This window comes from Sceloporus occidentalis, unplaced genomic scaffold, assembly GCF_023333645.1.
Source record: "Sceloporus occidentalis isolate IW3139 unplaced genomic scaffold, rSceOcc1.0.p SCAF_2, whole genome shotgun sequence".
NCBI lineage: Eukaryota > Metazoa > Chordata > Lepidosauria > Squamata > Phrynosomatidae > Sceloporus > Sceloporus occidentalis.
This window is the reverse complement of record NW_028316982.1, coordinates 71,170,524-71,185,786: the sequence shown is the minus strand read 5'-3', so window position 1 is coordinate 71,185,786 and position 15,263 is coordinate 71,170,524. Positions and strand designations below refer to the sequence as shown.

General features: G+C 39.9%; 1 protein-coding gene across 1 annotated transcript in view; it reads right to left on the bottom strand.

Moving 5' to 3' along the window:
* The window catches only part of LOC149318525 (von Willebrand factor A domain-containing protein 2-like), a 55,833-nt gene that overhangs the window by 24,954 nt on the left and 15,616 nt on the right, over positions 1-15,263 (bottom strand). Inside the window, exons 2-4 of the mRNA XM_089507807.1 lie at positions 13,140-13,201; positions 10,544-10,618; positions 171-304 (exon numbers count right to left, since the gene is read on the bottom strand). Of these exons, the coding sequence (XP_089363933.1) occupies positions 171-304; positions 10,544-10,618; positions 13,140-13,191 (261 nt within the window). The 5' untranslated portion in view covers positions 13,192-13,201. The remainder of the gene's footprint in view (positions 1-170; positions 305-10,543; positions 10,619-13,139; positions 13,202-15,263) is intronic.

Genomic DNA, 15,263 nt, shown 5'->3' with positions numbered 1-15,263 from the left:
TGAGCCACTGTCTAATTTTCTTCCCAAGATCAGATAGCCATGTATCATTTTCACAGAGATATTGGTTGGGTGTTTGGGTGCTCCACAAAGCCTTCCTACAGATATATGCAGGCTTGGTTTTTCTATTTCTGTCCTTGTAGACATTACATTGAATGCACCATGGTGCTTACCTTTTCCTGACCGATGTCCAAGGCATCACAAAGTTTGATTATTAAATATTTTGACCTTTCAAAGTTTCCTTTGCCAATGCTATATGATCCATCCAACAGAAACATGACATCGACTGGGGCAGAACAATTCATTACTAGAAGATGACAGAGACATTATATCAAACTCCGCAGCTGTAATATGAAAAAGGCCATTTGTGCTGGGAATGAGGCATAGGGCCAACAGAAGGTGGAAACATGCATGTCAAAAACAAAGATTACTTCTGGCAATACTTTAAATCAGAGATGGAATACATAGGGCTCCTTGGTATTTGTCTCCAATTCCTATCAGCCTTGGCCAGTGTAGCCAATAGTGAGAGATTGAGTTACAATCTAGCAACAACTGAAGAGTCACATATTTCTAATTCTTGCCAAAACGGGATTTGAATTCAAATTTACTACTTCCTAAGTACCCCAAAGGCATCAGATTCTGCCTGATCTTGGAAGCTAAGCAGAGTCAGCCCTGAGTTATGCTTGGAAGGGAGACTGCCAATGAATACCAGGTAGGCTACATTTCAGAGAAAGGAACTGCTAAAACCATATCTGAGTATTCCTTGCCTAAGAAACCCCTATGAAATTCATGGGGGCACCATAAGTTGACAGGCAACTTGAAGACACACACATACACATTTAAATATAACAACAACTATTCATTAAACCATTTTTCTTCTTTCCAGCTGCTAGTATTCCCAACTTGTAGTTGATATTCACACTAAGTAAATTCAGAGGACTAGTGGACATTGATTATAATAGCCATTTTAAAGTGTCTTTAGCCACATGTGGGCAGGAATCATATTTATTCACTATCTGTGTGTTCCTAACCTGTATTACTTCTGTCACCACCACTATTTATTTCTTATTTAAAGCAGTGGTTCTCAAACTGTGGGATGGGACCCTGGGTGGGGGCAAGAATTGCTCAAGTGGAGGGGGGCTGAGACTTGGAGGCCCTGATACCTCCTTCTCCTCCTCCTCCACTTCCCAAACTTTTTCTGTCTTGGAGGGGAACAGAAAGCCAAGGAGGATGCTTGGAGCCTCCTCCTGATGAAGTAGGAGGAGAAAAAAGAGAGAGAGCAGGAAAACATGCTGGATCATGGCCTCTGTTGGGGCCCATCCCACCACTTTTTCTTTCTCCACCCATCCTGGCACAGCCTTGGTTCTTATGACAAGATGCACATGAAACAAATAAATATTTTTATTCATATACTATGTGAAGCAATGGAGGAACATCTGTATGCAGATGTAAAGGGGATCACAAGGGTTAAAAGTGAGAACCACTGATTTAAAGCATTAATGCATTGCCTTTTACATTTAAAAACAGACTAAAACAACTCTTTAATGTTAAAACCACAGACACTTTGAAGACCCAGAGCAGCCACTCCTGGTTTTAAGGAGTAAAGGTCATGTGGAACAGAATAGGTTTAGTTGCTTCCTGGAAACTCAAAAATGATAGCACCAGTCTGACTTCTTCTTTTTTTTTTTTTTTGGGGGGGGGGAGAGTTCCAAAGTCAGGGTGCTGTTACAGAGAACGCCATTTCATGTATAGTTAGCAACCTACTTTTACAAGGTTGTGTGAGATATACAACAGGGCCTCTGCTGAGGAACTCAAATTTTGATCATGCCCATGTGAGAGCTACTCTCATTCAACCAGCTGCTCAGACAGAAAACAAACTTGAAGTGATGGTAAACCTGGGCTTATTAGTGTGTGTAGGCAGGGACGTAGCCAAGGGGGGGGGGTTCTTGGGGTTCAGACGCCCCCCATTAGAAAAATGAATGGTGCGTGCTGCTGTGCCGCCACCCCAAGCCCCATTATAATGGTGGCACTTAGTCTGGACCCCCCCCTTCCTAAAATCCTGGCTACGTCCCTGGTGTAGGCGCTCAAAACAACTGTCTTTCCAGGCAGCAACAAAGGTCAACAAAGCTGAATATGGCACTTGTGCAATCAGTAGCTTTCAAGATAAAGTCAGACATGGATGAGCAATTGCCATGGGTCTGGGGACCAGTCTTCTGCCTGAGGATCCTCTGAATGAAAAAATTCCAAACAAAAAACAGTAGTCCACTTCTCGTTTTGCAAAATGTTTTTCTTTTAAATGTTAAACAGCAGTATATCCACATATGTGCATACACAATCTATTTAAATGGGTCCCTGGTGGCGCAGTGGTTAAATGCCTGTACTGCAGCCATTCACTCAAAACCACAAGGTTGCGAGTTCAAGACCAGCAAAAGGGCCCAAGCTCGACTCAGGCTTGTATCCTTTCGAGGTCGCTAAAATGAGTACCCAGACTGTTGGGGGCAAATTAGCTTACTTGCTAATTAGCTTACTTGCTGTTCACCGCTATGATCTTTGGAATAGTGGTATATAAATAAAACAAATTATTATTATTATTAATTATTAAATGGTGAATTGTCTCAAGATTTTAAGGAGGAGGCTAGGAAAAGGGCAACCCAGAATGCCTGTAGTGTTCTAGTAGAAGTAAAAATGGGTCACATGGAGCTTTAGGACCGCATTTATCCTACCTCTGCCCTAAGGCAAGGAGGTATAACTCCTGGCTGATCCTGATATGTCTCTCCATACTGCTGGCAGTCGTTGGTAAAAAGTTGTCTATGAAATCAATGGGAAAATTCAGCAATGGCAGCAGAGGGTCAGAATAAACAATGGGAAAACACAGTTAGGACACCTGGTTATACATGCGGGCAGGGGAGTCACTAAGGGTGTGCATGGGGTGCGGACCATACTAGGTGACATTCTAACTGGTGGGTGACATCACTTCTCCCCAAACATCTGCCTTTTGGGCAGAAACAGGCCACCTGTGTCCTTTTAAAATGTTGAAACATTTGCGTGAGTGGGGTGAGGCTCAGTGTGAGGAGAAAGGAGAGGCCTCAGGCTGTTGTTTTTTTTTTAATTAAAATTAACTTTAAAACAATTTATTTATTTAATTAACTAATTTAAAATTGTATTATTTTAAAATTTTATTTAATAACATCAAATCTTACCAAATTTTCACTTTAACCACATATAACTATGTATGTGTAAATACATTCAGGGTGTGTATATGATACTGTAATTTAAAGGTATAATTTTAATTTTGCTAGTTGTTTTATGTCATAACTATTACCATTACATTCAGTGATATATGGAAATTGCAATTTATGAGTAGTATTAGTACAAAAAAACATTTCTAAGGGTATGGTATGGTATGGTACGAGAGGAGGTCAAGGGGGGGTTACACCATGAGTTACCATCCTGGGTAATGCCAGTCTTAGTGATGCCACTGTAGGCAGGTTGTGCACCTTTGCCCAAAAACTAACCTTCATGCCATATGCACTTTCATGGAGGGATAAAGAACAAAGTACCAAATTATCTCTAACACTCTAAGACAAGTGGAAGTCACACTATCAACAAATACTGTAAATGGCTGGTTAATCATTACTGCCTCTGCTTCAAAAGAAATCACACATTTTCTCTGTAAATATATACAGAATGTTAATCATTTTGGAAGCTTTTAAAAACTTTAAAAACTTTAAAACTATCTGAAAAGGATTTTAGGTTCCCCCCTAGAGGAACCATAAGGGCTCTTGCAGCAACAAGGTTGTAGAAATATTTGTGAATTTGGTTTAACTGAAACAAATTTCATATAGCTGATTTTATACCAGCATCAGGTTCTTTGGAGACTGTCCTGATGTTACCCTAGCACGCACCAACTTGCCTGAAAAGCAATTATTAGTTGCCGTGTGTGTTTGTGTGCCAAGGTACAAGCTTCATGTTCTCAGAGAGCTGGATTAACTTAAGGTTCTTCTTTCTCTTCACAGGGAGGGTCCTGTGAAAATGTGCAAAGCATAAAATGCCTCTGGAAAATTGGAGAAACTCATTTCACTCATCATAAAGATTCTGTATACTTGGGGTGTGGGTGGATGCGAACATTTACAGACAAGAGAAATGGATCGGGAACAGGAAAATTACTAGCAAAAAGCCACAGCACCAAATGAGAGTACAAGAATGTTAGCAACTATCCAGGTGGCTCCTTTGAAGATCATACAGTGAAATCAGTGGGCAAAAAAAAATCAGAAACAGATTGTAAGAATCTTCATTTCTCAGGTTATAGTGGCTAATTTATATCAATGATCGGCACTCCGTGTGTGTGTGTGAGTGTGTGTGTGTCTTTTTCTCTTTCTCCCCACACACAGATAAATATAAGAAGCCATGAAAAGGCAGGGGTTGGTTTAATTTTTATTGGAGCAGTGGCATTGGGTGAGTGGGTGGAAGTTAATATTACATGAGCAGAAATCTATTTGCACAACAGCAGTTTCTTCCTTCCCCTGAAGGGCCCTCCATTTGCTGTGAACCATCACTCCCTCCTCTATATTTTGAGGGAATGTAGGGAGTGAATATGTGGGGCAGCAAGTCAGCCCCCTCCCATTTCCATTGATGCTTGAAAAATTTCCATCCATGAGAAAACTGCCGTGGATTTAATATGGGACTCTTTAACACATACACTCCTCTGATGTTTTAGTGCTCTCCTATGCTGTTTCTATCCTTCCTTCAAACTCTTAATTATTATTTTATGTTGGGTTTTTTTAAAAAGTTACCCACCTAACCAAAGTGCAGGTTTGGCTCATGGGAGAATGTGATGTAAATTGTTCTAATAAAATAATAATAATAAAAAAGAATTCAAAGACATAACTGTGTTAGTCTGCAATATCAGTAATGCAAAGGAGTCTTATAGCATTTGAGGAAATAGACCAAGTCTACAGAAACTTATGCCACAACTTCTTTTGCACAGTTAGTCCCAAAGGTGCTACAAGATCCCTTTGCATAATAATAAAAAGGAGTTATACTCTTTGGAGAAATTGTACACAGGATGCAAGATAAGGTGATTCATGGAATAACAATAAAATTCACATGGAACAAAATCAGTTTCTATTATGCTTGATCTGCAATTATTGATTTATTTTGCTTCCATGTTCATGTTTGAATAGGAATTATGGGGGGGGGGGGGCAACATTATTAGGACAGAAAGCCAGGACCCATGCCACTGTGTAAACCAGGTTGAACAATGGAGCAGTAGACCTTACATGTACAGTTGGCCCTCAATAGCCACACATTCTGGCTCCATGGGTTCAACTGTCCATAGCATGAAAATATTAAAAAAAAATTCCAAAAAACAAACTTTGATTTTGCCATTTTATATAAGGGATGCCATTTTACTGTGCCATTGTATATCATGAGACATGAGCATCCATGAATTTTAGTATCCATGGTGGTGGTGGTGGTGGTAGGGTTTTCCTGAAATCAAACCTCAGTAGATACCAAGGGCCTACTGTACAGGCTGTTTTTGCATGCTAGAATTCCAGGCTTGTGGGATTTTAGTTTGTGCACAGACCTATATGCATGGGTTTCCTTGCCCAGATGTCCATGTTAAATACATGGATGGGGGCAAGGGACTAACCAGTCTTTTGGGATGTCTTATCCACAAAGATGCCAGGCTCAGGAAACCTCCGCTACTAGTAGCTGTCGCTCTTTAGTAAGTTGGAAAAGTTGGCTTGGCTTACAAGAAGGAGGTAATGTCAGGACTGGAAAGACCAATCTATACCAATACTTGCTGATGGTAATGTCAGGACTGGAAACACCAATCTATACCAATACTCGCTGATGGAAAATCTTGAGACTAATTTAAAATTGTATTATTTTAAAATTTTATTGTGAGTGAACTAAGAAAATTTTATTTGGAAAGAATAAGGAGATTACCACATGGACAAATAACTTGACTGGTCCCTAGCAGCTGGGTTGTGGGATGCATGTAGGTATTATCACTCATAATTTGTTGCGATTGCATCCCAGCCTTTGGAGGCTGCTTTTAAAAGCTGGGAGCTTTCTGTCTTTGAAAAGCAGCCTTCAAAGTGCGCCTGGAACCCAAGATGCACCTGAGATGCAATCACCCAGTGGAATCAGTGGCGAATTACAAGTGATAATATCTGCCTGCATCCTGCAACCCAGCTGCATGCCATTAGGGAGCAGTCGGGTTATTTGTCCATGTGATAATCGCCATTAGGGAGCAGTCGGGTTATTTGTCCATATGTGATAATCTCCTTAGAAAGAACACACATACAAGAATAACTCACTCTAACATCCAGCATACAGAGCTAAGGTAAGTTTTCCTAGTCATATTTATACAGTAAAACTAGCCCCAGGTCAAGGTGACTTTATGAGAAACAAAGACTTGATAGTCCTTCAAAATGACCAAAAAGGTTAAATAATAAATAATAAAATAAAACTTTAATTTCCCCCCACTTTTTGTTAAAAAATCAAAGCAGCTTACAACAGTTAAAATAGTACATCCATATATACAAAGTATCCCCCCTTAAAAGAATTAAACAATATAAGATTTAAAATTACATAACTATTAAAAACCAATAACAGTGGCAGAGTCATCACATATATGTGGAGTAGTTTATTCGGGAAAAGCCTGCCAGAAGAGATCCAAAGTGGTGGATTGTTTTGATATCCAGAAGATGAAAAAGATTTGATTGATGATAGCTTCATTGACTTTACAACACAACAATAAGAACTGAAGTACCCCAAAATGAGTAGACATGGAAGGTACTTATAACAAAGCAGAGAATAAAACAAAATCCAGTTTTGTTTGATCAGTTGGCAAAAACTCATATTTTGACTTTTCATTTTCATAAGAAAAGCAGAGCTGGGGTTGGGATGCCTCCTCTAGCAAGCCTCTTCACCCTTTGTTCTCAGCCATGCACATGTCTGGGATCTATGTGCCATATTTGAAATACTATCTTTTCTGGTGTTTTGTATGTCTTTGCAGCCTCTACAGCCCATGCTGGCATCCAGCAATGCAATACCAAAATAAAGCAGGATCAAGGGGATATCAGGGCACTTACAGATGGTGTCTGCATGTAGGGGGCTGAAGGAAACACTTCATTGGCAAAACATGCAGAACAGCTGCCTTAACTGTGTTTTAGACTACAACTCCACATAACATAGTCAAAGGATAATGAAAACTGTAATCTGGAGGGCTTCCAGGTTGAGAAGGCCAAGCTAGCCAGCAGTGCAAGGTTGATTTGGACATTTGTGTGACATATATAATTGGAGTGGTGAAAAATGCAACCTTCTAGTTATTGTTGGACTGTAAGTCTCAGCAGCCCAGCCAGCATAAATAGCTAAAGATGAAACATGCTGAGAAATTACACTTCAGTAATGAAATAACACTTTGCTCACCTGAGACAGCCAGCCAGAGGAAAATAGTCATGAAGGCAATGGAAAACCTGCTCTGAATAAATTTTGCCAAAAATAATAATTAATAATTAATTTGTTGTATTTATATACCGCTATTCCAAAGATCATAGCGGTGAACAGCAAGTAAGCTAATTAGCAAGTGAGCTAATTTGCCCCCAACAGTCTGGGGTCTGTTACAGACAGCCAAAATAAAGCTGCTTCAAGTCACAGTGGAGGTATGGTGTTTCAATGATGCATGCGTCCTAAGAGTCCAGAAGCCACACCAAAGCCACGCTCCAGTCCTTAGGGCTGGAGCGTGGCTTTGGTGCGACTTCTGGACTCTTAGGACGCATGCATCATTGAAACACCATACCTCCACTGTGACTCGAAGCAGCTTTATTTTGGCTGTCTGTAACAGGCCCCAGTACTCATTTTAGCGACCTTGGAAGGATGCAAGCCTGAGTCGAGCTTGGGCCCTTTTGCTGGTCTTGAACTCACAACCTTGTGGTTTTGAGTGAATGGCTGCAGTACAGGCATTTAACCACTGCACCACCAGGGCTCCAATTGCTTTAGGTTTGCTATAAACCAGAAACAACTCGAAGGCACACAACATACACACATTTGTATACTGTTGATACCTATCCACTCTTGTATCTATATATATTGATATATACTTGTATTTGTTTCTATATATCTATTTTATTGCTGTTTCCCCCCCCCCCCTTGAACTGCAGTTAGCCCATTTTAATTTGCAACAATTTGCCATGTTATTTCTTTCAGAGAGTATGGGATAGAAAATGAACTAAGTGCAAAAATCTCAGTGTCCAAAAAGACCAGAATTTTGTATAGTTTGAACAAAAGGCAGTAACAAAAGCATGTTTTAAAATAGTGCTGCTATAGAGAGCATCTCTTTCCCTCCCTTTCTTTTCCTCCCACCTTCCTATCCAGGACAATACATCATTATCCTTCTTAGTGTGGATTTTTGCCTAGTTAGTAGGATTTGCACCCCTCCCTTAACAGATTAAAAGGGATTCAAAGTCTGAGAGAGTTCCACTGAAGGCCTCCAATGTCATATTTTATACAGTAACCTCGTTCATTCCTGCCTATTGATAGTCCATTGCACTTCTAATTCAACAGGATTAAGACACTTTTGTTTTAGCAACAGAGAATAATGCCAGAGCTCTATTAGCAAAATGTAGAGATAGAATCTATGAGATTTCACAGCCAGAGGAGTCAAGCAGGATATATTATATGTTGCTTTCAGTAGAGGAGAGCAACACGTACAAAACTGTGGGGAAGATTGACACAAGACTCCTGTTTTCTGTTTTTACACACAAACACAGAAAGAGTGAGAGAGAAAGAGAACACAGCTGTCATTGTTTCATCCTCAGAGAAAAATTTCTTTTATTTAGGCTAGACTTTGGCTTCTAAACTCATGTGACAGAAGTCTTTTAGGCCCTGTACAGACCGGCATTTTGTGCCGGCCTGAAGGTAGAGTCAGGGCGTTCTGTCCAGATGACCCTTGATGACGCCACCAGGGCACCATGACATTGTGTGCTGCTCCAGATGGTGCATGGCATCATGACACTCCTCTGGTGCTGTATCCAGATGACACAGCACCAAAGGGGTGCCATATAGCCGTGCCGCCACAGCTATGGCATCCTTTGGAGGGCACAAAAAGAAGCTGCTTTTTGTGGTTCATTTTTGTACCCTCCAGAGGCCGGATTGGGGCTGTGGCATGAGGTTACAGAGGCCCCAATCCAGCCAGGAATGGGGCAGCTGCACGCCACCCCTTAGGGTATTTTGTGCTTTTGTATTTTCTATTATTATGTTTTAATGTGTTTTTGAAACTATTTTAACAATTCTTTTAACAGAATCATTTGTTTAATTGCTTTTAACTTTCATACAATAAGATTTTAGCTGTACGTTGTAACTTATTGTAAGCCACCTGCTCTGGGAGAAAACCAGGAAAATCCATCCATCCACCCACCGATCCACCCACCCATCCATTCCAAAGCAGGACTCTCTCTCTCTCTGATGATCTATATTCATTTCATGAGAAGCAGAGTAACCAGCTTTCTGGATCATGGAAATTCCATGGCATCAGCAATGAGAATTAAATCAGGGTCAATACTGTTCTTCCCATTTCCACCTTTCAAACTGCTTAGAGGGACTTTGTGTAAATACAACCACACTCAGTACTTCAGAGTGAAAGGTGTCTTAGAGCAGCAGTGATAAACCTAAGTGGTTTTCAGTGACCCAAAGTCTCCCAGTCCACCTATCCTAATCTCTATGAGATGTAAAATGAGCATCCATTTACAATATGCAAATATAGCACTGCATTCTTTAACTACCACAGCAACATCCTATGCAATCCTGAACTTTGTAATTTGCTGAAGCACCAGTGCTCTGTGGCTGAGAATTTTAAATACTTCTCTAAATTATAAATCCCAAGATTGCATGGGATGGTGCCATGGTAGTTAAAGTGGAATACAGCATGGTAATAGTGCAGTGTGACTGCATTCTGATGCTATTGGGGATCTTTCCATGTCTTCTCTTCCTGTCGCCTTATTCTGATTTCTACCAGTGAAGAAATTAACTTAGATCTAATCTACACTGTAGAAATAATGCAGTTTGACACCACTTTAACAGCCATGGCTCAATGCTATGGGATTTGTAGTTTTGTGAAATATTAAATCCCAAGGTTCCATAGCTTTGAACCAGGGCAGTTAAAGTCATGTCATTATTTCTGCAGTACAGATTAGACCTTAGCTCCATGTTAATTTAGCACCTTTAGAAATTCATTGACACCTTTACTACTTAATCAGAGTTGCTAGGCATTTCACATATGTATTCTTCATCATTTTGCACTTGGTAGACATTCACTTGTCAAAGTCACTCTTGAGAGCCAAATCTTAACCTGTTAATATGTACATGTCTCTGCTTAGAATTGAGCCTGGCCTATGTTCTGAAATGTGGGACAGGTTCAGCATTCTCATGTTTCCTTTATGGATAATTGAGGGGAGACGTAAATATGTATGAATGTGCAGGATGTGGGTAAAATAAGGTAGTCAAATTGCCATTGGAAGCAGGAAACAAAATCACTTACATTGGCCAGCAGCTGAAATTTTTTCAAGGGTTTCCTGGCTGACATGCAGTTCTTGAGTGCTCTGTGACATCAGTGCTGTAGGATCATTTTTTAAAATAATAACAATAATGATATTTTAATTAATCACAACTGATAAATATGCCCTCAAGCTTCCCACTCCCTCAGTTCACCCTGACAAGCTGGACTATCATTGTCATAATTAAAAATCATTCCATTACTTTAAAAGATATATTACATTAAAGAGCAAACAATGGGAGATTTGAAAAATGATCAGTCAAAGTTCATTCAAAAGCTATTATCCCAAAGATTTGTGTGAGATGAGGAAGTGTAGGATCAAACTGTTGCCAAGGTTATTAGTCTATTACTACTAAAATATCTTAAGAATATCTCTAGAAAGCACTACTTTCAGGTTGCATCTGCACCACAGAAATAATGCAGCTTGATACCACTTTAACTGTCATGGCTCTGTGCTATGAAATTCTGGGACTTGTAGCTTTGTGAGATATTTAGCCTTCTCTATCAAAGAGCTCTGGTGCCACAACAAACTATAAATCTCAGGATTCCATAGCATTCAGTTATGACAGTTAAAGGATTGTCAAACTGCATTATTTCCATGGTGCAGATGAGGTCTCAGACAACAGCTGGAAGAATACTGAACCAAACTAAGGGATGTTCCTGTTTGGGATGGGGTAGTTTGTTTTTACTTTTTAAAAAAGGCATCTGCGCCAACCATTATCTAGCTTTCCCAACTATAGATAAACTAGAAGTTTATTGCATGATAAAAGAAAGCCACGCAACAAGAGAGAAGAGACTTTATCCTTGCCTCTCCACATGCTGTCAGCACTTCTGTTTTCCTTCTAGAGGAAGATGGTAATAAAAGCACACATTTTGCCAAGCAGATTTTTCCAATGTGACACAACACATGCTTTTATTACCATCTCCCTCAGAAAGAAAATGGATGTGCTTTGATGGCATGTGGAGAGGCAAGGAGAAAGTTGCTTCTCTCTTGCTGCGTCTCAGTTTTCTTTTGTCATGTGATAAGGCTCTTGTCTAGCAGCTAATTCCTACACAAATATAGCACTATCATTCTATTTTAACTACCATGTCAACAACCTATGTAATCCTGGGATTTGCAATTTAGTAGAATATTTATAATTCTCAGAGAGTTTAAGTGCCTCACCAAACTATAAACTCCCAGGAGTCCACAGGCTGTTGCTATGAAATTGTCGTGCACTAACTATGTAGTCCGAAAGAATCTTATAGGAAAAGGGGTGGGCATCTCTATGACCCTCATGGGAATCTCAAAAACCCTCAGTTCAGATCTCTAGTAATCTTTCACAGTAATCTGCCCTTCCTCTGACAATCACATGTTAGGGAAGGAAAGGAATGTCAGGAAGAGAAAATTAAAAAGAAAAAGGGGTAGCTCTACCACTTCTTTTGCATGGCTGTCTTCCACTATTTTCAGCCCTGTCTACTGTTGGCATTTAACTCCCAACAGTTTACTAATTCTTGTCAAAAGTAATGACATCTGGTGGCTTCCAAGTCAAGAGATCATTGAATGCATTCAAGATTTCATTCCTGATTTTAAAGCAGCTATCCAAGGTGCTGAACCCTATATAGGATCATTCCTTCAAAGGGTGGACTAAAATTATAAGTGGATTCATTAAACTCCATCATGGAAGCCACTGGCTGTTCCTGGACAGAGAAATTGATGCTAACCCCACCTATAAGGGAACACAAACCAAATAACAGGGGTTGGACCTCTGCATCCACAAATTGTGCATGCATGGATTCAACCATCAACAGCTTGAAAATATTTTTTTTAATCCAAAAAGCAAACCTTGATTTTGCAATTTTATATAAGAGACACCATTTTACTACCTCGTTGTATATAATGGAGCTTGAGCACCCATGGATTTTGGTATCCATAAGGGGTCCTGAAACCAACACCTAGCAGATACCAAGGGCCCACTTTATCTGAAACATTAAACATAACTGCTTTAGTCTGCAATGTGAGTGGATGAAATGGAACTGAAAGAGCTGCTTTGATCTGGATTGCATCATTGTACAAATCCTCACATGGGTTCTTTCATAATAGCTACAACATATTTTGTAAGTATTTTAAAGCTTTATTAGCATAGTATAGTCTCCTTCCAGCTACTTCTTTAGCAGTGCTATTACTCTCAGCAGTCTTTGTAAGAAATACTGGAAGTGAAGGTAGCCAGAAAGTAAAGGACCAGCTAGCGGGTTAGGAAAGAGACATGGATTAGTAGAACCACACTACTGAATGTTTAAAGATTGTCAAACAAACCTCTAAAGAAACACAACACACAAGATTATTAAAATACTGAAATGTTTTTTACAGAAGTGTTCTTTCATTAGATTAGGGTGTGTTATTATATGAGTCGTCTAGTCTTTGATTTGCTGTCTCCATTGCTGTAACCCAACAGGAAGATTGTGTAGTACATTGTAATTAAAATCATGGTTTGGACACCACAAACATGTTGGTTTAGTGGCTGCACCAGATGTGTAGCAACAGTGTGTGTGTGAGGCCATTGCTCCTCCAATATATAGAAAATATAAGTAAGATATTTACCTTGGGAAAACAGGAAAATGCAGGTTGACTCCAACAATAGTAAAAGGCTCATGGCTGGAGTACTGGAGGAAAAGAAAGGGAAATGTTATTTCTAGAGAAAAAATGAGATATTCTTTTGACAATGGTATTGGCCATTTTTATTTACCATATAAGCTGTTCTAAAAAGAAACCCCTCTCAGAACAAATCTTGCCAAAAAAACCAAGTGAGTAGAAGGCACACAGCAACAACAAAGCCAAACTAACATACCGCTGACAGCAACTGGTAGGCTTCTCTACTCCTTCCACATAATTAATGAAATAAAAGAAAAGGGGAGGCAATATTTTAAAAAAACACAGTGGAAAATGTGGATTGTCATGTTGAGGTGACTAGTCCAGGGGTCAAGAAGGCAATCAACATAACACAGTAAATGGGAGAATGCCTAATAAGTATCTTGCACCACAAGGACTGGCAGCAATTATCCAAGACTCCTGTTCCCACACCCATAAATTGAGAAGCCCTGGAGGAATACACTTTTGGCTTATATCATTCTGTGCTGGCGCAGGTATGCTAATTTCAGAGCTCATGCAGAAAGATGATAATGCAGAGCTAATGCTGGAGCTAGATTCAGTGGTTACCAATTTTAGTCTGGGCTCACGGCCTTTCCCACTGGGGTTCTCAGGTTTTCCACTGGTGCTTAGGCTTGTTTCTCCTCTGGCTAGAGCAGTGGTTCTCAACCTTCCTAATGCTGTGACCCTCATGTTGTGGTGACCCCCAACCATAACATTATTTTCATTGCTACATGCAAATATGTGTTTTCCGATGGTCTTAGGCGACCCCCATGAAAGGGCTGTTCGACCCCCAAAGGGGTCCCGACCCACAGATTGGGAACCACTGGGCTAGAGTCTCAACATTTCACAGATGGAAACTGGGACATGTATGGTCAAGTAACATAGAATGTGATCAAGATGGCAAAAGTTTATTAGTAAGAAAGAATGCACAAGCTAGGGAAAAGTGCAGAAGTTTGCTTTTTCCTGTGCCTGCAGGGAACGGCAAACATTTAAACAAGACAAAAAAATTAAAGAACTAAAAAGGTTACAACAGCTTTAAAAGAATTTTAAAAGTAATGAAAATGTTTGTTATCCTTATTTTTTTATTCTTCTGTAGATCACAGTTCAGAGTTTGGATTATTTGGACTTTTTCACAGTTTTGATGGAGTTTGGGTCATACACACCAAAATATTTTTCTGCCAATAGCAGAGCAACTAATCCCCAATACCACAATCCCATGTCAAGGTGCACAGTACTTAAGTCTAACCAAGTTATGATGGCTCCTAAGGCAAAAAAACTCCTATACAAAATGAAAGTGGACATGTTGATCCAGAAGAACAAACCCAAAATCAAAAACCCCTAGACACGTGATATCTTTTATCTTTATAAAGATCAGTTATGATTTCACAACTATGTGCAGGCTTCCCTGGGCCCCATTCCCACTTACAGATAAATTGGTGTGTGATCCGAATCGATGGATCGATTCGACAGTGGAGCATGGTTTCCACTACATTTCTCCCCAAAATAATCCACTTGAGGTTTCCATTTACAAATGAAGTGACTGAAAATGATTCGGTTCCATTTCCGGCTGAAGGGGAAATTTGAATCAATTCCAGCCTGCATGTGGTTCACACTTGTGCAGAATCGATTTATCAAAAAAGAAGTGGGGAAAAATAAGTGTCAAAGAGATGTGGATTAAATGGGTCTAGTGCATGGCCCCCCTCTTGGAATCACTTCAGTGATTCAGATTAAGTGGGAACCAGGGTCATTTGAACTGGTTCAAACCGATTCATGGTCCAATTTAAAAGGTAGTGGGAATGAGGCCCTGTTTTCCAGAAATCTTCCTAAAGCGAAGACAAAGTGGAAAGAAATGGGAGCAGAATAAGTAGCAGGCAAGTAGTACGAAAGCCTAAAAGTAGCCAGATGCTTTATCCATAAGATCCACAGTTACAAAGTGTGAAAATGGAAAAAACATAGTTGTTGAGTCACTGGCAAGTGTGCAGGTTATCTCATGACATATGCAATGCCTGTTCAGCCTAGTCTAATGAAGAGTTGTGGAAAACTCAGAAATTTGCCTACTATCCTGGAATCAAAGCT